We start from the raw sequence: 25,894 nt of genomic DNA on the forward strand, positions 1-25,894 counted from the left end.
GTAGTAACAAGGGGAGAGGTGATATCTGGAGCGGGAGGCATCCGCAAACACTTGAAACACTTGAAAATGGAACTAGAAGACCTGGAAACTAAGATCACGCATCTGGAATCCGAAATCGATGCCTCACCAGACACTGAGACAAAACTAAGAGAAACTCGGGAGGAATGCTTTTCCGCCTGGAAAGGATTGTCTAAATTCGACTACACAACTTACACAGCCAAGGCACACAAAGAAGCGGACAAGCCTGGCAGAATGATGTCTTGGCTTTGCAAGCGCGAGTTCCCAAGACACCTGCCAACCGAGATTACAGATGAAAAGGGGGCAACCCATAGGACCCAGCAAGATATCAATCGTGCATTTGCCAATTTCTACTCTAAACTGTACGCACATGACACAGTAATACCAGTGGAGGACATAAGAGCCACCCTAGAGGAAACAGAGCTCCCAAGATTGTCGGAAGACCAAAGAGAACTATTAGACGCGGAGATCACCGTGGAGGACGTGACGGAGGCGATTAGATCGCTAGCTACATGCAAGGCCCCAGGGAGTGACAGACTTCTGTCAGAATTCTACAAAGCGTATGAAGCTACCCTCACCCCGGTCCTGCATGAGGTGTATATGGAGGCATACGAAAATGGAATCTTACCCAACTCCATGAAAGAAACGATCATTCCCATACTGAAGCCCAACAAACCTATCAACAAGTGCGATTCATACCGCCCAATTGCAATGCTAAACTACGATAGTAAGATCCTGACTACAATCCTGGCCAAGAGGCTGGCAAGGGTGGTGGGAACCTTGATCCATGAAGACCAGAATGGCTTTGTTCCAGGACGCAATAGCACAGCAAACCTGAGGAGACTTCAGCACATTGCGGCAGACACCTACGACAGAGACGAAGACCTAGCGGTGCTATCGCTCGATGCCATAAAAGCCTTCGATTCCATCTAATAGGAATGGCTGATGAGGTGTTTAGAGAGTTTGGCTTTGGCAAAGGCTTTGTGCGATGGGTCGAGGTACTATACAACTAGCGAGAGTAAAGACTGGAGGAACGGTCTCTGAATCCTGGGCTATACAGCGGGGCACTAGACAAGGATGCCCGCTATCTCCGATGTTATACATCCTAGGCCTGGAACCAGTAGTCATTTACTTCAGGAAACAGCACTTTGATGCGGGTATCAGGCTGGGCAATGATCACTCCATAATATCCTTGTACGCGGATCACGTTCTCCTATACCTGAGGGACCCACGGCTCAATGCAAAAGTCACGCTAGACATCCTAGACAATTATGCCCGATACTCCGGGATCGAATTTAGCAGGCCAAAATCCTATGCGTTCCCACTAGCAAGGCTCAGGAGCTTGGACAATTCCGACTTACCAGACGTCGGGGTGAAATGGCAACCGGAGGTATTTAGGTACCTAGGTGTCGACGTGAGCCACACCCCCGAGCTCACACACAAACATAACACGGAAAAAGCAATAAAAGGCCTCCGCAAATCCATGAAGTTTTGGTTGAAGCTTCCGCTCGCAATTATGGGCAGAGCAGCAATTGTCAAAATGATAATCCTCCCCCGACTCTTATACTACTTCGTGAATGTTTGCCACTACATCAGACCTCCTTTCTTCAAAAAACTGGAATCTTTAATCAAGGACTTCATATGGGGGCCATCCAGACATAAAATCTCCTTAGCCACTCACGCTCCTGTACAAAGAGGGAGGGATACAACTACCAGACCTCCAAAGATACTATCTAGCTGCACAACTCAGTCATGTGACTAAATGGCTCTCTGATGATCCGTCTGCCGAATCGTGGTTGCTGCAGCAATCATCCTCCAAGCTATTCCCCAAGGAGATACTTTGGAACCCGATGAAACAACCATCTGATGTCCCCATGATAGTAACCCTAGGCAGGCAGATATGGGCTAGAATCTGCATCCTCCGACAACTGAAACCCCCCTACACTCCCAACAATCCCATCCTGGCCGATGCCTGCAAAACACAGACGGATCTCGCGACGGCCAGAAACTGGGAAAGAGCCAGAATTTACACATGGGGCAAAATTTATGAAGAGGGCACGTTCAGAGAACTAGAATCGCTACAAGCAAACAAAGGAATCACGAGTGGCCAATTTCTGTGGTACCATCGCCTTAAGACAATTGCCAAAAAACAATGGACAATGTGGCCAGAGGAACCCGCCCCAGATCCCCTCCTCCAGGAAATGTATGACCTAGCTGACGGCTGGAAACCGGTGTCCCGCCTATACAACAAACTGATCGACAGCCCCAACCCGAAAAGTACGCCACTGAGACAAAAATGGGAAACCGAGCTGGAAATCACACTATCGGATAACGAATGGGAGCGAATATTACTATACCCCAAAGAAGTGTCAAAAAACACCAGATTCAAACAGATCCAGCTGAACGTCTTATATAGAACGTACATAACCCCATCGAGAGTGGCTACCTTCAACAAACGGGTATCCCCACAATGCCCCTGGTGCGGAAACAACAAAGCTGACATGATCCACATGTTCTGGACTTGCACCAAAACAGCAAAATTCTGGTCCATGGTGAAAGACACCTGCACGAACGCTGGCCTAACCAGATACGAGTGGAACCCAAAAGAATGCTTATTAGGGGCCCATGCCAGACTGAGCAAGTACAAACACCTATTCAAATTAATGGACTTAGCCTGCATTCTCGCAAAGAGATCCATAGCAATGGCTTGGAAGTCACCGGGGGGTCTGAGGCATGAACGATGACTTAAAGACCTAGAAAGATGGACGGAAGCTGAGACCAGAGCCTGGCAGGAGGGAATCAACGCAGGCGGCGACAATGCTAATGACGCCCTAGAATCATGGAAAGCTCTGCTGCGCGACATAGAGTACGCTGCGGACCATAAACCCCCCTGAAAATGCACCCCTAACAGCAAGTTGACGAAGAACCACCCGAGAGATGGAAACCCCTTGAAACCAACCCCTTCTGGCATCGGATTTGCTGGACACTGCAACATGAAGACTGCATTGGTTTTCTGTTTGTTTGTTACATTAATATCTGTTAATTATTAAAGCATATGTATCTGCACAAATGCTATTAAAATACTTTACACACTAAGGGACTGACTCACTGATACGTATGCACCGAAACAAGCCGGTGGAATGCTTTCTGAGAAACAAAGATAGAAACTAAGGTACTGTCTCGTGAAAAAAGACCCACACTTTGAAACCAAGGTCACTAAGACACATACACGAGTCGAAGAACTAGGTAGTTGAAAATTATGTTTAGATAGGTAAGTGACTCGCTGAAAAACATGCATAGGCATAGCTGAGGGACTGACTCACTGCCACTTGGACAGAATCTAAGGGAATGTCTTATAAAGGAGGACAGATGCAAGACAATGACTGACTTACTGACATTTGAACACACAAAATTTTAAACGTGCATAAGATGAGATAGTGGCTCACTGCGAGATGCATAAAGACACAAGCTGAGTGGCTACTTGTGAAGAAATGCAGACCGGTAGAAGGTTAGCGATGGGTTAATAGACTTAAACAAATTGAAACAAATTTAGGGACTGCCTCTCTGAGGAACCTAGATTGAGGAGAAATTAAGAAATGGATGACTGAAATACGTGTAAAGTGAACAATTGAAATGCACCCTGACACATACAGTGACTTGCTACATCACTGGGGGGAAGTACACACATCCAGCAGCTGAGCCACTACCTCATGGCAGATGGACAAAGTGAGAGAATGATTCCCTGAGGGTCTGCCTCACTGAGACTTTCACTAAAACACCACAAATAAGAAAGCTCACATCAAAGTGTTGATTTGTACTTAACATGCACACATTATCACCCTTTTAGGTTTTCATGATTCAAAGGAATGCCCTGGGATTTAGGTACTACTGTATTCCAATCTCCGATTTTGCAATGTTTGTTTTTCTCCACCAGGCGCTGAGTATCCTCCTGCTCCCACAGAATATACCCCAGGGTCTGAATCTCCTCACATCTATGGTGGACGACATGTGGCACTACGCGGGTGACCAGTCCACCGACGTAAGTGTGCTGACATATCTGTGGATGTGGCACGCAATGCAGCGGAACAGTGATTTATCATGGCTCATGGGCAGTTTTGACTTGGTCTTCCTTGGGCTCTGCAGATAAATTGGTACACCCGCAGAGCAGTGCTGGCTGGGATCTACAACACAACAGAGTTGGTGATGGTCCAAGACTCCTCGCCCGACTTTGAGGACACGTGGCGCTTTCTAGAGAACCGTATCAGTGATGCCATGAACCTTGGACACAGTGCCAAACAGGTATATGGACACATGTGGATATCTAAAACCATTACTGTAACAAATGTACCAATATATGCCAAATCGGGGGGGGCCCTCTAAAAACAATTGCTAACATGGAAGTATTAATGCCCTGTGGTGTATGGTAGTATCTGCAAAGTGTGTGTCGGGAGTGTTGATGAGTCTAAATAGTAAAGTTGCAAATGCTAGAGTGCCTGAACGTGTTGGTACATGATGGCATGTATAACATTAACCATTCGGGTCACTTTTATAAGATGTTCTAGCTAATTCTCATTTCAAACTCTTAGTGATTCTTGGGCTCTGCACGAAAACTGGAAACTATGTTTAAAGCATACACACAAAGGTCTGAGAGCCCCTTTACCGAGAACGAACACAGCCAAATAACCTGTTCTATGGGAAGGTGCTCACTATGGAGTGTCTACCACCAGGTTTTATCTCACTTACTGTATGTGGTTGTATACCTTCCTGTGTGGAAGAAATTCAATAGAACAGGGTATTTGTCCCATGTTTGTCCTCCGTAGAGGGGCTCCAACAATCTTGTTTAATTTGTAAAAGGGTTTTACTCTAAGTAACCAAGGGTAATCCAGACGTGGACCACTTGTTCACTGTGTTACTCCTCGTTAAGGACGTCCAATAAGGGCGAAACACATGTCTGGGGTTGCTAATGGTACTCTTGTTCAGAGGAGAATTGCCTAATATTTTGTGCTCGACTGGCCATGTGTGTGGGACCAGACTGGTATGCAAATGGATATTTCTCCACTTAGGAGGGTCAACAACCACGTTTTAGCTCACTACACCCTTCAAAGTGGAAGAAATTCCACAGAACAAGATATTTGTCCCATGTTCGTACTCACTAGAGGGGCTCCCACACTTATGGTTAATATGTTTTAAAGCACGATCTTGTTATCTGCGTGTACACAGCACATCATCTCCAGATTACATCTCTACTTTGCCTTTCATTCTGTTCTTTTTCTGCAAGCCCCTAGAATGCTAGATGTAAAAGTTGATATATTATGTTGATTTAAACTGCACACAGCTTTAATTTTTGTGGTCTCAAGCGCATTTGTGGTTAAGAAAGGGAAAGTGGGGTGGGTTAATTAGAGGAGAAAGGGGGAAAAGACAGACTTTGTGATCAGCTGTTGTGTGTAGAACCAGAAGTAACTGGCATCTGTGCAAGTACGTTTTTTAGGTATGTTTTGTTGTGCACACTGGAGGCGTATTGTTGCCAGATGGGAGACATCCAATGTTTGATTTGTTGGGTGTTTGATGCTAATAGTGGGGTGAGGGGGGGTGGATGGGGTTTGTAAGTTGGTTGAGAGGTGTGCGGTTTTGCAAGAGGGTTTTCTCTAGCCCTCTATGGTCCGTGTGTGGTGAGTGAGGGTGGTTGAGCAGGAGATTTAGTAGGTTTCAGGTTGTGGATAGCCACTGGGCATAGTGCAACTATGAGATTCATCTTTGTAGGGACTCGCCACCTTCACACAGTGGGGCGTGGGCAGTGCGTTGCTTCAGAAATTCGGGTGGTAGTCTTGGGCTTGCCTTTCTGTGAAGAACCGAGGACAGGTGCTGGTATTGTATAGCAAATTGTTTGGCATACCTGTCTCTAGTGGATGCATTTGTCTTGGCATACAGCGGTATAGATTTTGCTGCATAAGGTCATACGCAACTACAGAGATTTCGTTCTTGATTTTCAGATCACTGCTAAGTGTTTCCTCCGTGGAAGGGGGTGATTTGGTTTCTGTGTTGGGTTGTATTTAATATATACCGCTTAACCCAGACTTAAAGAGGGTGTTTGCCAACACTTTCCCACTTTGCTTCCATGGTTAAGAAAAATGTTTCCATCGTCCTTGACCAGAAGAATCAGCTGTTTTAAATGTTTGGGAAGACCATGTAGAAACTGCAATAATGTGAAACTGATGCCTATAAGGTGAATACATCGAATGGCCACTGTGCCTACTTTCCCATCATTTAAAAGGTAGTAGGATTTGTCATAGGAGATCCCAATTCACTTTTGTTCCACCATTGAAAACTAAAGATGTTCAGAGATCCTTATTCGCATTCATTGCAGACAATTTCTATCTGTGTATGACTTTTCTTGCTGGTAGTAAATGTTCCCCAGGACATTGTTGTTTACCCCCATCCATTCACTGGATAGGGATAATCGAGAATATACTGGAAGATTTATAGATGATAGGGAGTGGTTAAAAGGGCTGCAGGTGGGTGGGGGCACTACCATGTCAACAAAGGGCAGGAAAAGTGGAATGTTGGTGTTTTTATCTCTGACGTAATATTCTGCATCTGACACCATTGTTCAGTTGCCATTTAAGGTGATTTTTACAAAAGTGTTTCAACAGATAAGGTGCCTAAATGCAAACTATCTGAGATTTCTAAAGTGGAACGCCTATGCGAAACAGAAATCCCAAGACCACCAGGGGATGCAGGGGATGCAGTAAAGATTGCCGCCTAGCCTGCAGGTTCCTGACCTGACCCTCCATTAATCCGTAAAATCTTCAGTTCGGAGGCGACACAGAGAGGAAACGAACCAGAAAGACAGCAGCAGAAAAAGAGAGGCACAGGAAGATTCCCTCCGAAGACGGAGGGAAGAACAGAAACCGAGGAACGGAGAAGGGCCCTGACAGACCGGACAAGTTCTGCCCGTGGAGAGAAAGAAACAGCGTCTGCCATTCCGCTCAATCGAGTGTGGCCCAGGGCAGAAGCACCGCAACAGAGCCCCCCAGAAAAGATCAGGAGTGATCCCTCTCGCAGACCACAGGACACTGGAGCAGGTCCAGAGTGGCGGCGTTGACTGGGGAGATGCTGTAGAGTGCTGCAGTGGCGCAGACTGGAGGAGGAAAGGACTGGTCTCTCCCCATGGGGCAGACAGCAGTGTGGTATGGTGACTATGAGGGCATGATCGGAGCAGCGCGGGCCTGGGGACGAGGTGGTGAATGAGGAATGAGGAGAGGTACCAAAGCACAGAAGCCAGGCCGGCCGGAGGAGGAGGGAGCCGATTGTGGTGCAAAGAAGTGGAAGGCAGGAATCGGACCTTGGGTTTGGCAGCAAATGGTGAGAGGGAGTGAACGAGAGAAGCATCCATCAGGATTTCCCTCCCCCCACCCCACCACAATAAATTAGCAGAACACTTGGGGGGAGTGGTGGGAAGAAACGGCCTGACGAGGGCCCAGCCAAGGTTGAGTCAAGAGGGGACAGAAACAGGACTCTGGTACCTGTGAAGTGGGCACTCTGCTTGAGCCCCGAGAGGAGGAGAGGCTGGGACTTCTAATCAGCCACCCTAAGGCCTGGTATACCGGCTGGATGAGGAAAAGTTTGGGTGGTGGCAGGAGAGCGAGAAAGGAGCAGGCGGCGGGACAACATGTGAAAGGAGGCGAAAGCTCCCAGAAGGACAGGAAATAGAAACTGCTTACAGAAATGAAGAAGGAAAAGACTGGGAAGGCGGCGCAGAGTAAAATGGACAGATTCACAGTGGGCCAGATGGTGAATGCACAGGTGCCTTGAGCCAGCCTGGGGAAGGACATGGGACTTCCCGTAGCCAGCAGAGTGATGCAGCCAACGTTAGCGCAGGTCCTACAGGCGGTGACGGACACGGGGGCTAGGTTGGAAGACAGGATCAGACAGGTGGTAGTGGATGTCTCGCTGCTCCGAGCAGATGTGCAGGCAGTGACGGAAAAGGTGGGAGAGGCTGAAGAGAGGATTAGCACCCTGGAAGACCCAGTGAGGATCCTCAAGACACAGGTGCAGGTGCTTCAGGTTAAGACATGTACCCTGGAAGATAGAGCAGAATATGCAGAGGGAGATCCTGCAGGGAAAATATCAGAGGGGTGGGGCTCCCCGAGAGGGCAGAGGGGCAGCCATGAATCTCTTTCTGGAGAAATCTGTTGGAGAATAATTGTGACCAAAGGGGTTTGCAAGCATTTTCTCAATTGAAGAAGAGCATAGAGTACCGGACAGACCGCCACCACGGATGCTCCCCCCAAGGCCGGTGGTTGCAAAACTCTTGAACTTCAGTGACGTGGATATTATACTACAGGCGGCGAGAGATGGGCAACGCCAAGGACATGATATTTCCAGATTACACTCTGTAAGTGCAAAGGGTGAGGAGTTAATTTGAGGTGGTCAAAAGACAGCTAAAGACAGTAAAACAACCAGATCAAATATATGTTGGTGTTTGAGCGAAGCTCCAAATCAAGGCGGGGGAAAGATCATGGGCGTTTCAAGAGTCGGGCGAGACTTGGGAGTGGACGGAGAACAGAGGAATATAGATGACAGGTTCCTCTGGGAGAGCAAAAAGGACGGGCATCGCAGGGGCCAACAAAAGGTGGAACAAAGACATGAGAAGAAGAAATGAGCCACGACAGTAGTCGAAGGGAGGTGATCCCAAAGACTAAATATGTAAGGTGGGAGCGGATGGCACGATTAATACGATTGAGGCAGAGCTGGCGGAGGAGAATGAGATCCAGGCGAACACCCAGACCTGGTGGCCGGGAAGCAGAAAAGCAGACTGAGGGACAGAAGGTGTGCAGTCCGATCACACAGGAGGATGGGGTAGTCGAGGTGGGACTTGAGGAACAAAGATGAAGAATTGAGAGACATACCTGAAAGATTCCATGCAAAAGGGTGGACAAGTATAGTGAATGAAAAATTCTGGACTTGAGCGAGCAGGATGTCACAATAAGAGGGTGGGGCAGGGAGGGAAAGGGTTGACAAATGGTCATAAAAAGCGACTGGTGAAGTGGGGGAGGGTAGGTGGTATCATTGGGAGGTTAGTTACAAGGGGCAACAGATACTTGAAGTTGGGGTGTAAGTATGGGGTGGGGGAGGAAGATGGGATAACTGTGGTGGGTGTAGGTTAATATGGCGTGATGGGGAGTTTAGGTTGGCAGAGACAGGGCACAGGCAATAGGGGAGACAAGAACATGGAAGCTATGTATACAGACAAGAATTGTGGTACACATTAGGGAGTTATCAGCATGGCTAATACAGGCACAATACACTGTATGTCGTGGAATGTAAACGGGTTGAATGACCAGATCAAGAGAAGCGAAGCGTTTCAGTATTTGAAGGGATATATAAACCGGATGTGGTGATCCTTCAGGAAACACACCTACTTGGAGACAGATGTGGCTTACGAGCGTATAGGAACATGATGCATGCAGGGTTCTCCAGGAGATCTAAAGGGGGTCGGGATCCTAGTTAAAAGGTCCCTGGCCTTGCAAATCACAAACACGTTCCATGACTGGGGTGGAGATTACTTGGAACAAGGGTGGGGACTACATGAACCTCATAAACATCTATGCACCCCACCTACACTTCTAACCGATCTTAGAGGGCAACCAGGAATAATGATAAATGCAGGGCATTTCAATGCAGTTATAAAGCCCTGTCTGGATAGATGGAAGCAAACCTGGGAGAGGACAGTAGGGACACAAAGCTGTGTAAATTCTTGAACACGATGGGGCTGGTGGATCTATGGAGGGAGGAGGACCCAGACAGGAGGGAGTTATTGTGTTTCTCTGTGGCACACAGGTCCTTCTCCAGAATTGATCATGTGTTCTCACCACGGGCAGAGAAGGTGGAGGGAGTGGGATATTGTTAGGTAAAAATTGGTGCAGTCACACTGTGTGAGACTACACAACACTTATCTACTTGCTATTAGGTAACCTACCTTTTGATATAGGTCTATACTACACAAGTTGGTAGTGTGACTGAGCAGCCAGGCCTGTCTCAAGAGGGGTCAATGTGAGCAGTACAAATGAAATCTGTAAATACAAGTAACCAAGGAACACTTACACTCAAGGTTTCAGTTATAAATAGTTATTTAACATCAATTTTAAATAAGCATAAGCATTCTTTAAAAAGGCAATTTGTTGTAAAAATGTAAATATACTTTAAAATCACTTTTCATAATCACCTCAAGTTAGTGGATAATCTTTGGATGTGCTCCATATACAATTCCTACATACTGAGGTGACTTCAATCAAAAGGACAGTAATGGCATTTGATTCTGAGGTTGCAGAAAGGAAAGGATAGGGAAGGAAAAATGGTTAGTCCGTTTCTCATTAGATGTGAGGACAACTAAATCTTCCAATGAGATAAGATTTTCCCAGCAGTAACAGTATACAATAAGCTACCACCTATGAGGGACAAACGATATCAGTCAATGGACTAGAAGAGTCTTCAGGGAGCCAGGGCAGCCAAAGTCGATTGGGACACAGTGTATGTATCTGTTGCAGTTCTTAGATCAAAAAAGTCTTGCACAAAGTTAGAGAGTTTGTTAATAAATCACTTGTAGGGTCACAAGCTGTTAAACCTGTGAAAGAGTTAGAATCAACTCTAAAAGGTAAGCCAATGCAATCCCCAACTGAGAAAAGCACGGCTACAATGCAATAAGGTAAGTACCCCAAGACTAAACAGTACCTCTGGTTTGAAGGAGAGTGGTCAGCTGGATTCTGTCTTGCTACAGCGGTGCAGACCCCTTGTTCCTGAGCCTCAGTCATGGGGACAACAGGGAAGACATCTGGAGGCCTCCTGCGGCAGTACTTGGGAGGTCGTCGGTAGCTACGGGCTCTTTTCAGTTCAGCTGCCCTTTGTGGTTTCAGCGGTTCGCGAATAGCACTGTTGCGGATCTTGGATACTGGTTGAAATTCTCTTTGCTCCCTCGGTCTTGCACTCTGGTGAGGGGACTCTGGATCTGGAGGTCCTGCTTCAGGGTGGTCCCTAGGAGTCTCCAGGAGCTTCTAGCTGGATTCGTTCCACGGCAGAGGTTGCACTCGACCCCTGGCATTGGGTTCCTACAGCAACAAAGAAGCACAGCCATTCGGGGATGGTGGCCCAGTGGAGTTTGTCTCTGGGTAGTTGGTCCCACTAACCCAAGGGGAGAAGTTCCGTCCGGAGCTTCTCTGTCGAGGTGAAAAGAGTTCAGCACAGCAGCAGGGCTTCACCGGGCAATTAATTCAAAGTCCAGGAGGTTGCAGCAACCTTGGTTCACGGGTTCTTTGTCTAGTTTTTCTCCCAGTGGTCGACTCTGCCTGTAGTCCCAAAAACCTTGCCTTTTAATCAGATTTCTCCCATTCATGCGCAGCCTAGGCTGTCCATCTCACTGCAGGGTGGCTGTCCTGCAAGGACAGCCAGCCAGCCAGCCAGCCAGGACTAGTTGTATTAAGGCATTCCTAGAGACAAAGGACAAGGGAGTTTCGGGACCCTCCCTCACATCCTGTCCTTCCAGACACACTCGAGCCAGGGGCAGACTTCAGGGCTGAAGGTCGCCAAAGGCAAGGCAAAGGGCTCAAACCCGTATAAATGCACAGAGTAAAACCCAAGAAAGACCTCACAAACCGAAAATGGCAAAAAAGAAGACATGGGCCATTTTGACAAAATGGTCACCCATGGGTGCTGTACTGCAGCTGAGAGTTCATCGTGAGGTAGAAAAGCACAATGGTAGGAAAAAGTAAACCACTGCCAACAGCCATTTAAAGTAGTGAGGGTAACATACAAATGTTACATGAGAGAATAGGATAAGGGGCTACTAGGTAACCCCCCAGCACTCCACATAAGATGGTGTGTGCTGGACCTACAAAGAGAAAGAGTTCTTGGGAACTGTAGTTCACACAAGAAAAGGTATTTAAACCTTATGAGAAATCTAAAGGATTTCTCAGAGACACTGCACTGAAGGTGCTATGTGTCGCCATACAAAAAGCAGATGCCTATGGAGTTTGTCAGGCTTCAAAAACAGTGATATAATAAAATCCAAATCAGGTAAAACGCATGAGAGAGTGTGAAAAAGGTCTCACTCACTCCAGGGTTAAAATTAAAAAAGTCCGAAGTCCAGCAAAAGAGCTTGGGGTCTCTAAGGTTGAAGGGAAGTAGCACAGAAATGAGAATTCTCCCTAACATTTATCTACAGCTCGGACTGCAGAAGGAATGTTGAGGTTGAGAACATATCACCTATTGGACGAGGGAATTGTTGCACACCTCGAGGAATAAACAGAGCAATTCTTCCAGCCAAATACAGATATGGAGGAATCAAAACAAACGTTATAGGAAGCGTACAAAACAGTGCTGAGGGGAAAGCAATGGCAGTGGTATCGACAAAGGTGAAAGAGAGAGGAAAAACAATATGCGGAGTCGAAAGTAACCGATCTAGAAGTACAGTGGAGAGAAAAACAGTCCCTAGCGAGAGCTCAATAGGGCAAAAGAGGAGGTTACAATTTGAGCATTGGAAAGGGCCAAAGAGGGATAGTGGCACAAGGAGGCGCGGATATGAGTGGGGCGATAAAACGGGGAAGCTGTTGGCGTGGTTAACACAAGTAGAACAATTGGTTGATAACATGAAATAGGGACGGGAAGGATGGGACCATCACGCGGGACCCGCAGGAAACGGGACAGGCTTTTGCGGCGTTTTGCCAACAGCTGTATGTGAGACAGCTGGGAAAATCAGAAGTGCAAGTTCAGGGCTTCCTTGAGCAACTGCCGATATCAAGCCTTTCAGAAGAGCAAAGCAGAGAACCTGAGGGAGAATTAGAAGTTGTAGCAATGGCGCAGTTGAGGAAAGGGAAGTCTGGCTTCCCCTAGAGCTATGATTAAAACTGAAAGAAAAGACAATGGGACCGATGAGAGAAATGTTCTTAGAAAGTAAGAGGAAGGGTAGTTTACCACCGACTTAAAGGAAGCAATCACAGTGGTTATACCAAAGGATGGGAAACCAAGAGAGGGTTGTAGGTCATATAGACCGATCTCATTAATAAATATTAAGGCTAAAATATTGGCCAACGTGCTGGTTATCAGACTACAGAAGGTGATAACGAAGTTAGTGACGGAGGACCAGTGTGGCTTTGTACCACATAAGTCGACCAGGATGAACATCTGATGCCTGAACCTAGTGCTGGTTTCAGCTAAAGACGAGCAGCAGTTTCAGTACATAGGCGCACAATGCCCTGAAAGCATTCGACTGAACTCTATGGAATGGGAGTACATGCTCACAGTGATGAGGGGAATGGTAATCAACGAGGGCTATATAGGATGGGTGAAGAAAATACACAAAGACCTGGGATCCCGAGTCAAAATAAAAAACATACTGTCCCACAGAATCACTCTGGAACGGGGTACCAGACAGGCTGCCCGCTGTCCCCAATGTTTTTTGCCCTGGCCTGGAGCCATTAGTGGAATGGGTCCGGGGAGACCACGGCTGGCAGGGTACACTTGGCAGGGTACACTTGGCTGAGAGGGGGTGGGAGGTAGGAACGTATATCGCTATACGCGGATGACATCCTAATTCACCTGGCGAGCCCAGGGAGATCCATACCAAGGGTCATGGAAATACTGAAGAAGTTTGGACAGTACTTGGGGCTACGATAAACTGGGTCAAATCGATCCACTAGCCTGTGGATTGGGGAAAGGGAAACCCGAGAGGTTAACCACCTCTGAGGACAGAGGAAAAGGGCTTCCAATACCTGTGGGTGTTCATCCAAAAGGAGGACACCCCCTTTTGGAGGGCTCAATCTCGAGCCTGCAATAAAGACTTGAGCTGGATATTAACTATTCAACAGGCCATGCCTCCCTGATGGGAAAGAGTGGCAATATATCAAATGCTTTTGCTCCCTAGGCTCCAGTACGTAATCCAGCACTTACCCAGGGCGATGAATAAGGGTGACTTTGATAGGATTGACAGAAAGCTTAGAGAATTTTTCTGGGATAGGAAGACTCTGAGAATCAAACACATGACCCTGTATAATTCTCAGTGGGAAGGGGGGTTGGGGCTCCCGAACGTCAGACTGTACTACTGGGCATCACAATTGGCTATAGCAAATGAATGTGTATACCAAGGGGGAAATGGCAAGTTGGTCAACAAGAAACTGGCATTACTGGGGAGGAACGGTTGGGAGAGGCCCCTATACCAGAAAACTCAGGGGATGGATGCACCTGGGGTTACAAGAGTGGTGGGTATAGCGTGGAATCAAACCCTCAGACACTTGGGCTGGGCCAAGCAGCTCACTAGGAGAACCAGGCTATGGTATAATGGACTAATAAAGGGTAAACAACACTTGAGACGGGAGAAGAGAGAGAATGGAAGCGTAAGGGGATTCAAACTCTGGGGAACATGAGGAATGGGGACTGAATAACAGTGGACCCACAATCAAGGTGGGGAAGGATATTGCACAGGCCTCCTCATTGGAACAGAATTTATTAGATTGGCAGATTACAGGGAATCAGGTTTAAACCCTATATAAGACTCTGGCATGCCACACAACATGCATATTGGGTGACTTGAAACAAAGATGGGCGGGGGACCTTGGGGAAATTGAGATTGAGGAGAGGAGAGACGCACTCCAGTGCCCTAGAAAAGTGTCGATAGCAGCCAGGCTGCAACTGATAGAATTTGACTCTCTACCCAGAATGTATTACTTTAGGGAACGACTGAAGCGAATAGGAAGAAGTGAGGATGGCACATGCACTAAGTGAAAAACAATGGGGGGTGGGTACCTTCTTTCACATGATTTAAGGATGTCTGACATTAAGGAAATATTGGGTGGAAGGTGCAAAGGGAGGTGGAAAAGGTCATGGAAAGGCCAGTGTTAATGACACCAGTCGGGGCACTGCTGGTAATATGGTCGGTGATGCACGCAGACAGATAGAAGAAAGCATTTGTAAACATAGCTTGTGTAATGGCAAAAAGGGTCATTGCAGAAACATCAATGGCATCAGAGGTCCCAAAGATAGAAGCCTGGTGAACGAGTATGGATGCCATAAACAAATGGGACCGCCTGTTATACAATGGCAGGGGATGCCCACAGAAATATGAAGATATGGGGGGAGATGGGACCGAGAGAGGGAAGGGAGGTAGGAATGGGAGGGGATGCAATTTAGAAGAGGGGTAGGACGGGGAGAGTATTAGGAGGCAAGGAGGTACAGAGAGGGGGAAGACATGCCATATGGGGGGGAGGAATAAGGTGGGAAGGGGAGGAGAAAGAGGGGGCGAGAGAAGGAGAACACAGAGTAATGAAATGTAATCTACTTGTCTGTACCACCTGTACCAATGTGGTGGGATTGTCTCTGCTATTATAAAACCAATAAAGAGTTTGTTTAAAAAGAATGCTAGCATATATGCCCATTAAGGGTAATATTGGACATGCTGACTCCTTACACCAGCATTTGTAGCATCAAACTTACAGGAGAACACAGAGGAATGACTGGTAAGACTTGCCGTGGCCAGCCATTCTGCAAACTGCCCAGCAATGGCTTTCCATGACATCACCCAGATGTGTACTCTGTCCGTAAAGATGATTTATTTCAGGTGTTTTATAGAGCTTCAGCAAGATGAAGGGAGGCAAACCTAGCTTCTGGCAGGAGCGTTCACCAGCTATTTTCACATGTGTTTCCCACTGTGAACCTAGCCCTTAGAAATGTTCTGGAAGCGGTCACAATATTGGTGTGGGTAGGCAGAGCAGATTTGTATGTAGGCACCCTTGTATGCTATTCCTCTCCCATTAAATGTTTTGCTTGATGTTGCATAGTTTTATAGCATTTCATTCTTGTTTGCACAAATTGTTTCTTAAAATATTTTCAAAGCTTGACACCTCCTCGCCCAGCATGGTTTCACTCGCTCTCCATTCTTGTTCCATCAATCGAGAGATAACTCAATTATTTCTACCTTAACTGTCCACAAATATCTTATAGTATTCCTAGATCCAAACATGCATGTATATGCTCATGTAAAGAGCAGATGTCTTGGTCATCTGATTTAATTCCCTATGTGTTCTGGGTCCTCTTTTAGCAGAGGAAAGCAATGCCTGCAAAAAATGGTCAAATGGAAGAGGCTTGATCGTCAAAGAACGCTAGCACAAACCAAAGAGACCCAGTGAAGTTCCCACAAAACTGTAGTCCTCCTCTAAATGCTTCTAGTAGGACCTGAGAGTTGCTAGATAGCCATCTTTATTTAATGGCATTGCACATAACGACCAAATAACAGAAAGACTCTGGGGAAAATTTAGGTAGCCCCAAGATTCGTCCCCACAGTTAGACTTGCGGCAGCTTCAAAACTAGAGAATCTCGTTGCCTCCATGTTACCCCTTTTGTAATGAAACACACCACTCTTTAGACAACCATGACACTTAAAACAAATGTACCATAGAACATGACAATCAATTGTAATACTTTATTATATCAAAATACATACACATAATACATACAATTGTAAAACTAAGTGCTAAGCACTTGTCTGTTAAAACAAGATTGTTTCTCTTTCTTTTTTTTAAAGTGCTATTGAGTCTATAAACCAAGACTCTAACTTACAAAATACAGGTGTAAAAACTATACGACAAACCACTACGTTCAAATACTCATCTAAAAACTACAAATGACCCTGTATAATGATAAACACTTCTATTTAGTACAAAAGACAGTCACTTTTTTATAGGATACTATCTTACAACATCCTATACCCTTGATAGATGAATCCTCATGTGTACAAACATGTGTTTCTTTTCAACTCAATAATTCATTGACATGTTGGCAGCTGTACAACACCCTAAAACACCCGACATGTTTCCTTCTTTGTCAACAATTTTAGATGTATAAGAACCTCTTCAGGGAAAAAGAAAGCAATTTATCAGAAAAACAGGTCTCAACACTCTTAACACACTATATATAAATATTCTTCTCGGTGGTGTTCTTCATAAACCCGTATTGGCTTTTGTAATTAACGCCTTTAACAAATAGGTAGATTTGTCTTCACTGTAGACTGATGATCCTCTATTTTGCATCAAGCATCATCCTACGCTCAATCATAATGAAAAAATCATTCCTGCTATGACGGCGCGGTGCGTCCCAATTCGCAGGCCGTACGTGTCCTGCTACTGGAAACTGTGGTAGGTGTTGTTGATTCACCCGCAGTCTTTCACCTCGAACGCAGTCACGAGTGACGCGTAGCTTCTGCCGACCCGAATCACGTTCCTGGTCACCTGATCGAGCACATAACGGTCCACATATTGACCAAGGACCGATATCATCTGATTGACCATAGTGCCATCTTTGTGAATCATGTTTAGAAAATGAGCATCAGGAACTGCAAAAACAGCAGCTGGCTTTCTGCTACCCTCTCCTGAATGGGAAATGAGCACCAGGACAGCCCCCATTAACTTTTCCGGAACAGGCAGGTGAAAATACAACATGTTTCTTCTTCTGCCATGGTTTCGTGCAACGACTATCCCCCAGCTGACCACCTTCACAGGTGTTAATGTTCAAATGTCTAGAGAAGGAATTAGGTGACAGTGGGATTCATACATGAAGTGCATACACAGTTGCCTTTTATATGTTTGGTCTGATAACTGTTGGTGATGAAGAGATTTAAAGAAAAACAAAGCAAATGCTAAAACTGACTGAAAACCCACCTGGATAACAAGTTTGTCAAGTTTTACACTGGGCAAGAGATAGTTGAACCCTCTCACAGACTGGTATCATAGCTTTAAATACCCTGCTCCTCTTTAAATGACTTTACATATTGCACTGTTCACAACCTCCTGGCTTCACCAACACTAGGAAACCCCTTTGCAGTGTCAATGATTATATACAACTCTGCTAACATAACATAGTGAGCTAGTCCACTCAAGGCAAATGTGTGGCTCTACTTTTAGCTGCTTAGAAGTCCCGCCAAAAATAGTTCCACCAGATGTAAGTCGTCATGTCTACGCCACAGAACTGTCTAGATCGTATTCCTCCTAAATCACCCTCAAAGTTGGAGCAATTTTACAAAGTCTCACATTTGAAGCCTAATAACTCAAATGGTTTACTATATGTTTCAAGTGAGTTGGGAAAGCGTTGGCAATAAGCAAATCGATTGCTCAACACTTTAAAACTGGTGGGCTCTGCCCTTCAGCTGCATCTCATTGAAGAAGCACAGCCCCGAATTCTGGCTCCACTCCATGTACATTTTTCACACTGTTAATGGCATAAATATGGTTTTCCTGCAGAGCTTTGGGATTTATAACAGTTTACAAAGTGGGCACAAAAGACCTAGTCCATCCCCTTCCCTCCCTTCTCTAAAACTTAGTGTCTGGTTTGATCTAATACTTATTTCCATTGAAAATGTGGTCAGAAAAATATCTCTTACCCAATAGCTTTAATAAAACTGCCAATGTAAAGTAGGATTTTTTTTCTGCAACCACCAAGTGGTTTCAATGAGTAATTGTCCTTTTTTCATTTTCTGTTTAAGTTCAAGTCGACAGGTGAAGCCCTTGTGCAGGGTCTTATGGGAGCTGGAGTTACGGTGAGTTAAAGTGTGCCTTATGTATTTGTAGGCAGCATTTTAATCTTTACAAAGTTTAGAAGACCACTGCTGGTTAATTGGATCCATCCTTTAATACTCACAGCAGATTTTTAGTTGGTAGTAAGGTATCATAATTGAAGCCATTAATTAGAAAGTAGACTGTCCTGAATGAGGCGTCTTCACCAACTAGGTGATAATTGAAGCTACTAGTGAGATCACTTTGGGTCCAGTCTTCAATTTTTATTTGGTGTGGTCGACAGCAATTGATTACAACACACTCCAGATGATGTGCACCTGCCATTATCTTCCCTCGCACCCCTTTCATTTAACAATATGTTCACGTCTCCCATCTTATCCTAGAACACCCTTTATCAAAGTCATTAATCTATTTCTCCCCATTTTTGTCATTGCACCAAATTTCAAGATTAATCCACAACTTTGCTAGCTCTTGTCACAAATTCAAATTCCGACTGGGCTGTCTCAACCTCTGCTTCTTTGGGTGTCGATGAATCAAATATGAAATTGGCATCTATTAAGACCTGTTATTTTCTGAACTATGAAACAGCAAGAACTGTGCTTCAATGACAAGCCCCACTATTTCCCCAACAGGCCCTTCTTTGTTTCATACTCGATCAATCTCCACCCAGCCCAATTTATCCAGATCTAAAAATTGACATGTTGAACCATAATATGGGCGTTTAAACTCCAGCCCTGTAACGGTCCACCATTACCTCAACACAACGGTGCTTTTGATCCAAACTTGGCCACAAATATATAACATTCTTCAAGCTTATAGAGGAACGATCCCCAACTTCGGAGGGCTGCATTGTCGTTAATGAAGTTTCATGTTTTTTCAACAGCTTAAGAACTTGACCGGCATCAACCAACGCAGATGAAGAGAATGTATGAGAAGTATGTGCGCTCATTGCCAATAGGACCCCAGATTTTACTCTGACCACCAATACCTTCACAACCACCCTGATGTTGCTCCTGCTTGCCTTCTTTAGCCATCCTTTGAAAATGTACATCTGCCAGGACCTGGAAACTTGTGTCCCCCCCGAATACCCCACTCTCAGAATTTCCGAGCAGGTGTCGGTTATGCCAGTAAATCCCTCTTTTATATTTATTTGTTGGCTGCTCAGTTGAAGTTCTCACTTACTTCCAATGGTCCCTGGCGATGTCACAGACTCTAGTGTACATGCAGCAGTTTACAAAAGCTGAGTTCTGTAAAATAAATTAAAAATACCCACAGTGATCATGAGTTTCATGTCTAATGATTGTTCCTTGTGATGATGTATGATCTTGTTTCTTTTGGCTGATGCCGTTTGTTCATCTGTACCCGTCAGGAATAGTTGCAGGTTACGATCCAGAGTTGTTTGAGCTTTCTAAATCTGTGGATGCACAAAAGGCTAAAGAAAAAACATTGTCTAAATTATTTTCAAAGCTCCCTCTTCTCGTGTATTTTAAAGTCAAAACAAAAACAGGTGGTGTTGAATGACATGCCTTAGTATTCTAAGGCCGTCCTTTAATTGGGCTTGACTTCAAACAGTATGTTCAATCTGTGGTTAGTGGGTTTACTTGGCACAATGTTTTGCTGATTCTTTCATGAAAATACATCAACTACGAAGGTTTAATGTTTTAGTGAATATACATTTAATAAATGTGTTGCAACTATGGTAAAAGAGCCAGTTCTGAAATGAAGCATGGCAGTTTATGGGATTCAATCATTGTTGAATTCGAATCATGGAGAAAATATGTACATGGAAGCAGTGTGACCAGAGTTGAAACCAGGAAAAAGGCACGAGGACCCTGCAGGTACTTTCCCTCCCATTCACATTTTTTTTTTAAAAAAGCTATTCACCAGTTTATGAGCTGAGAAGCAGTATAACCAGAGGTGAAGCCAGGAGAAAGACCCATGGATCACCCTTCCCTTCCATTTGCATCAGGAAGAAAAGCCACTCTTCAGACTTGGGGTTGTACCTAGATCCCAAGCTTCGACCCAGCCCAAGTCGGAAGGGTCTAATTTCTGGTTAGTCCTCAGTAACTTTGTGGAAGTACTGGGGCTGTTTAGCAAATGGAGGAAGTCAACATCCAGGCAGAACTGTCCTGTGCAAGGCAACAGTAAAAAGGTACTTTCTGCTCTAGTCTTAGAGTATTATGTTAAAGATTATTGACTGAGCCCTGATTAGAGACTCCACTATATCCAATTGTGGAATCTCGTTTTGGTGTCATACACTAATTAAGTGTCTTTTAGATGCTAAATGCTGTGAACATACAGTGGTGATGTGATTGTTTTTGAAGCATCAATATTTTACTCTTCAATATGGTGAAACGGAAGTCCAAAAATTCTCCAATATCAGTGGAAAGTGAGAAAGTGTGGCTAAGATTGTGTGTGCACCGATTCAGATGGGCAATAATCTTATTAATAAAACAGAATAACTGTTTGAATCCCCAAATCTTACACAGTCACCCACAGAAAAGGGAGGTGGCTCTGCAGATCTTATTCATTTACACACAGTGCCCACTTTCCACCCCCTAAAAATAGGGGACGGAAAGTGGTCCAGTATAGAACACCCTTACTCTCAATCGCAAATGTTAAACAAGGAATGAGGCACAGACTAACCCTCAAATCCACTGCAATATGGCACAAGATGTCGTTTGAAAGGGAGGGAAGTCTGAATCAGAGAAAAAGAACAGTAGCTAATTTCTGAAGCCAAGAACATATGTTCAAATAGACTTTAATCCTTCTCTGATGCTATTACATCTTAACTTGGGGTGGGGGATGTGAGACCCATTTTTTATGTTCATCTTTGTTGATCTTATAATTTCCAGGTTTACAGTTATTTCACTTTGCAAAAGTGTATAGTGTATTCAGTCTTCACATGTCACAGTAGACTCATCTTTATATCCTCCCAGTGTCCTCAGATTTTGGTCTGCACAGCTCCACCCTCTACTACATGCAGCAATGCCTCTATTCTTCCCCTCATGTATGTATATCCTTCAGCCAGAGGCATGAATTCTGTCACACTGGGCATTGCCAGTATTATTTCTCCATCCACTAGGTCGTTATAGTCCAATATCACTCCCCGTTCTTTCTCTGTTCATATCGCCCTTATCTATTCACTCCGTCCATATCAAACATTTGTGGAAATCTGCCCATATGTTCACTGGCATCAGTTGTGTGTGGGACGGCCATCTGATTACTTCCATGTATGCAACGTCAAGTCTCATCACAGTCCACATGATATCAGGCTCCCTCTGGCTCAACCACATCCCCTCCATCCTTCATTTTGCCAGGGCACTAGCAAAGTGGCAAAATCGACTTGTCACAACATCAAGCCCCATCAATCTTGTGACAAATACATTATGTGGTTCTAATTCAATGTAATAGTTTATCTATGTGTTGCTGCTCTTTCCTGCTGCACCTTCAGTCAAAATGTAATAATTTATGATTTAGTGCAGGAACACAGTATCTGGGCATTGGACAAGTGCGTATTGCAAGTTGGATGAAACTTCTTTAAATGACTCAGGTCGTGTATGATTTAATTAGCAGTCCATAATGGTTTGTCCTAAATCTAGTGTTCAAAGCTATCCCTAGTGTTCCTATATGTCCCTGTCATGCCACCAATATAGGAAGTACTGGGAGGAGGAGTAGTGTGGACTCCTCAAGGAGCATGTGTCCCTTAAGTACTGAGAGGAGGGACAGACCAATTGGCTCACTGGAACACCTAAAGACCAGTACTGGGATGAAGAAGCAGTGCAGAAGCAGAGAGCACTCATGAGAACCTGAACGAACAGTCTAGTTGTTCCCGAAAGCTAATTGGGCAAGACCCATTCAGAGCTCAAGCGGGAAACCAGGAAGGAGAGGCAGGCCCTCCATAGAGGAACTGCAAGTGTGGAGGAGCTCTCAGCTCAGCAAAGACTCCAGCAGTTGCAGGAGAGTTTACCGGGCAGGCAGAGAGGCACTTACCTGGACTTACGCTTAGCGGCACCCGCAGAGAATCTGCCAGTGCCCCAGAAACGCTGCAGCATGCCGGAAGAGCATAGAAGCCTGAAACAGGGGGCGGAGAACCCCGAGACCGATTAGGCCGAGGTGGTAGAGACCCTAAAGGTACAAGGGCTACAGGGGCAGTTGGAAGGGGTACCAGAAGACACTGGGAAATGCTGGAGCTACAATATTGGGTCCCAAGGGAAGTCCCTCAAGTGCAAGCTAAGATCCCTAGCAAAAATGAACTGCAACACCAAGGGGAGAGCATAATTCTTTGAAGAGTAAGCATAGTAATCTTCATAGTCACAGCACCCGGCAGGATAGTGAACCAGGTCTGCAGCACCAAAAGGGAAGAATCCCACGGGTCTGGGACCCACATCCCTTCATGAAGACCAACGCCAGTCATCTTCATAGTCACAGTACATGGCAGGATAGTGAACCAGGACTGCTGAACCCAGGAGGAACACACAGGTCTGGGACCTGCATCCATAAAATTGAGAACTCCTGTGAAATAAGGACTTTTGAAGTGAAAAGCAAGCCAGGGGAAGGGACGTATTCCTCCCTGAGATTGTGTATGAACCGTGAATTGTGAAAGTCTGAGAACAACTTGGGGGGAGGGAATCATTCCACCCAGCTCTTGTAAACTGGAAAGCAATGAGATCTCAGGAGGAGACAATACCCCCTGATGTCTATCCAGAAGATTGGGTCTCCTAAAACCAGTCACAAGAAGGCCCAAGGAAGGGGGTAATTCCACCTGCTCTGTGAGGCCATTGAGAGCCATATACCTAGAGAAGTTCTTAAGGAACCCAATAGTGAAGTACAACAATGTTCAAGATGGAATAATGTTTCAATTCAAACTTTTTATTTGGCATTGGAACTGAACCCTTAAGACGCTAAAAGCTGTAACTTTGTTTCCTCAGAAAGGAACTGAGACCTGGAGATGGGTGTCATCTCACAGGCAAAATTCCCTCTACGATTGAACTGTGGCTCATCGTCCAGAAGAAGGGAGTCATTCTTCTGGACCAAGAAGACCCACTACCCTTTTTTTATATACAAGTCGACCTGACTCAAATTTAACCTACGAACGTGAAATTTGGAAGGTACATTGGTTTCCTGACTTAGGCACCGTCTAAGGAAGGGTTTTTGGAAATTACATCCCTAAGGTGGTGAAAAGGGGGGTGAATTTTTGACTGACTCATCAAAGCCCAGCTCAAACCGTTTAACCTAGGAATGTTAATTTGGAAGGTACATTGTTTTCATGACGTAAGATCCCACTAGGGAAGGGTTTTGGAAATTCCATCCCTAAGAGGGTAAAAGGGGGGGGGGATTTTTTTGATGAGGATACCTATATCTCAAAAACTGAAGATATTACAGATGTAAAAATTGGTATTTAGATTCTTCTTCAAAAATAGAGAAACATGTTTTTTACCATTTTCCAAAGATCCATTTAAGGAAGATGGAAAAAGGGGGTGATTTGTTTTTGAAGGATACCCATATCATAGTACAAATTAACATTTTAAGTCCTCATTACAAAAGTAAGTTTCCAAACTGTTTCTCAAGATTAGTAACGGAGAGTAATCCCGTATTTGAGAGCAGAATTGTCATCCCTTCAAAACTTCAGTTCCCCTTCAAGGTTTGTTTAGCCACGGCCATCAACATATCTCAGACTTTAAAGGTAACAGGGATTGACCTAAGGGAAGACAGCTTCTCGGATGGGCAGTTTTACGTGGTCCGTTATAGAGTGAGCTCACCTAACTCTCTGGTAATGCTAGCATTAATGTAGTTTTCAAGGAAGTACTCAAATCGTTTTTTTTTGTTTGTAGGTTGCAGATGCCAAATAAGTAATTTGTAATTGTTTTGTCCGTCTCATTGTCCGTTTGCCATTACAACTCTAACGCATTTCTAGACGCACGTCAATGGAACAACTATATTTATTTCGTAGCCAATATGCCCGACTAACGACTGCAATAAACATTGCTTTTTACGTTCAGACATCAACCTGTAAATTATAATTATAATGTAAAGTAAAAACTCATGTGTCTTTTGAAAACAATTGTACCAAATCCCCAAATCCACGCGAGCGACAGCCAGTTAGTTAGAAGTGTGAGGGCTAAAAGTAGGCATTCTGACACGAGGGTGGACTCTTTTTATCTACTTGGACATTCTGACCGACTCATTAGTTCTTTATTAGGGGCAGGGAATAAAAGTATTTGCCAATCACCATGCCAGTATTGTGTCAGACTCGTACTTCTCCACCCTTACAGTGGGCTTGCACGCCCCATGAGGTACCTTCTCCACACATCCTGGCCAACCAACAGTCCCTGGCTCTGCATCGGACAGGACAGAGCGTCAAGTGGCAGCTGCACCTTGTTGCGCATCCAAATTGAAAAACTACGCAACGGCACATGCCTACTGAGCTTTACCTCTACAGGCAAGTACACTTTGTATTTGGCGAGGTCACACTATCTCTCTCTGCGGTCCCTACTTAACAGGTGTACACGCTGGAATGCTGCTTTGGGGAGCGCCTTTCGAAAGGAGGACAAAGAACTAATCGCGTCAAGAGTAAAAGTAAGTGATCTTCCTTTTATTAGAGGTGCATCCTGTGTGGGGGGAACTCTATGGAGTCTCACCAAGCATGGGAGATGGTCCAAGTGACCTTCTCCTCCCTCACACCGAGAAACCGGGCACAGGCCCGATGCCCCTGTCTAGTGTTCGTTAAAGTGTTTATGCCGAGGCCCCCTTGAGTAAAAATATTACTGAGCCTCTTCGCCTGCCCAGATTCCACACCTGCTTATATTTTCTACTAAGAGCAGTCAACCTACTCCCTTTTTAAAGAGGCACACACCCTCTCTCCTCCCAAACTTCCTTTAGGCCCCGCAGTTTGAAAACCACTGCATAGGGACTGGAGAGAAACGCTGCTCCGTGCTGACAGCACAGTAGACTGGAAGGGCGATTACCTCGGGTAGCACACCTGAATTCACGGCACCCAACATTCTACCGGTATTGGTTGAACTTGTGAGGGAACACACACCTGACCAGCATACTATAACTGGGAAACCCAGTGCATGTTCAAGGACTTACATGAGGAACGGAAGTCCTGATCCCCGAGTTCAATAAGAGGAAATTTCCCATTCACGCTGTGAGCCAACACCTAGAACTAGTGCAAACAAAGGCTGGGGTACAAGAGGCCCAAAAAAGCCAAAATGCCCAACATTGAGCACAGGACGAATCAAAAATTGCATGCGACAAAACTCCACAAAAGCTTTGGTTTACACTTGAGGATCACCAGGATGGGCATCACTGGGGAAATCCTC

At 45.2% G+C, this 25,894-nt stretch overlaps 1 protein-coding gene across 1 annotated transcript in view; it reads left to right on the plus strand.

The window, feature by feature from the left end:
• Window positions 1-19,847, plus strand: part of COQ9 (coenzyme Q9) — a 188,244-nt gene extending 168,397 nt beyond the window's left edge. The window contains exons 6-9 of the mRNA XM_069654096.1: window positions 3,953-4,057; window positions 4,162-4,317; window positions 18,539-18,592; window positions 19,453-19,847. Coding sequence (XP_069510197.1) covers window positions 3,953-4,057; window positions 4,162-4,317; window positions 18,539-18,592; window positions 19,453-19,488 — 351 coding nt within the window. The 3' untranslated portion in view covers window positions 19,489-19,847. The remainder of the gene's footprint in view (window positions 1-3,952; window positions 4,058-4,161; window positions 4,318-18,538; window positions 18,593-19,452) is intronic.
• The last annotated feature ends 6,047 nt before the right edge of the window (window positions 19,848-25,894 follow it).

This window comes from Ambystoma mexicanum, chromosome 1p (assembly GCF_040938575.1).
Source record: "Ambystoma mexicanum isolate Mex_15411 chromosome 1p, UKY_AmexF1_1, whole genome shotgun sequence".
Lineage (NCBI taxonomy): Eukaryota > Metazoa > Chordata > Amphibia > Caudata > Ambystomatidae > Ambystoma > Ambystoma mexicanum.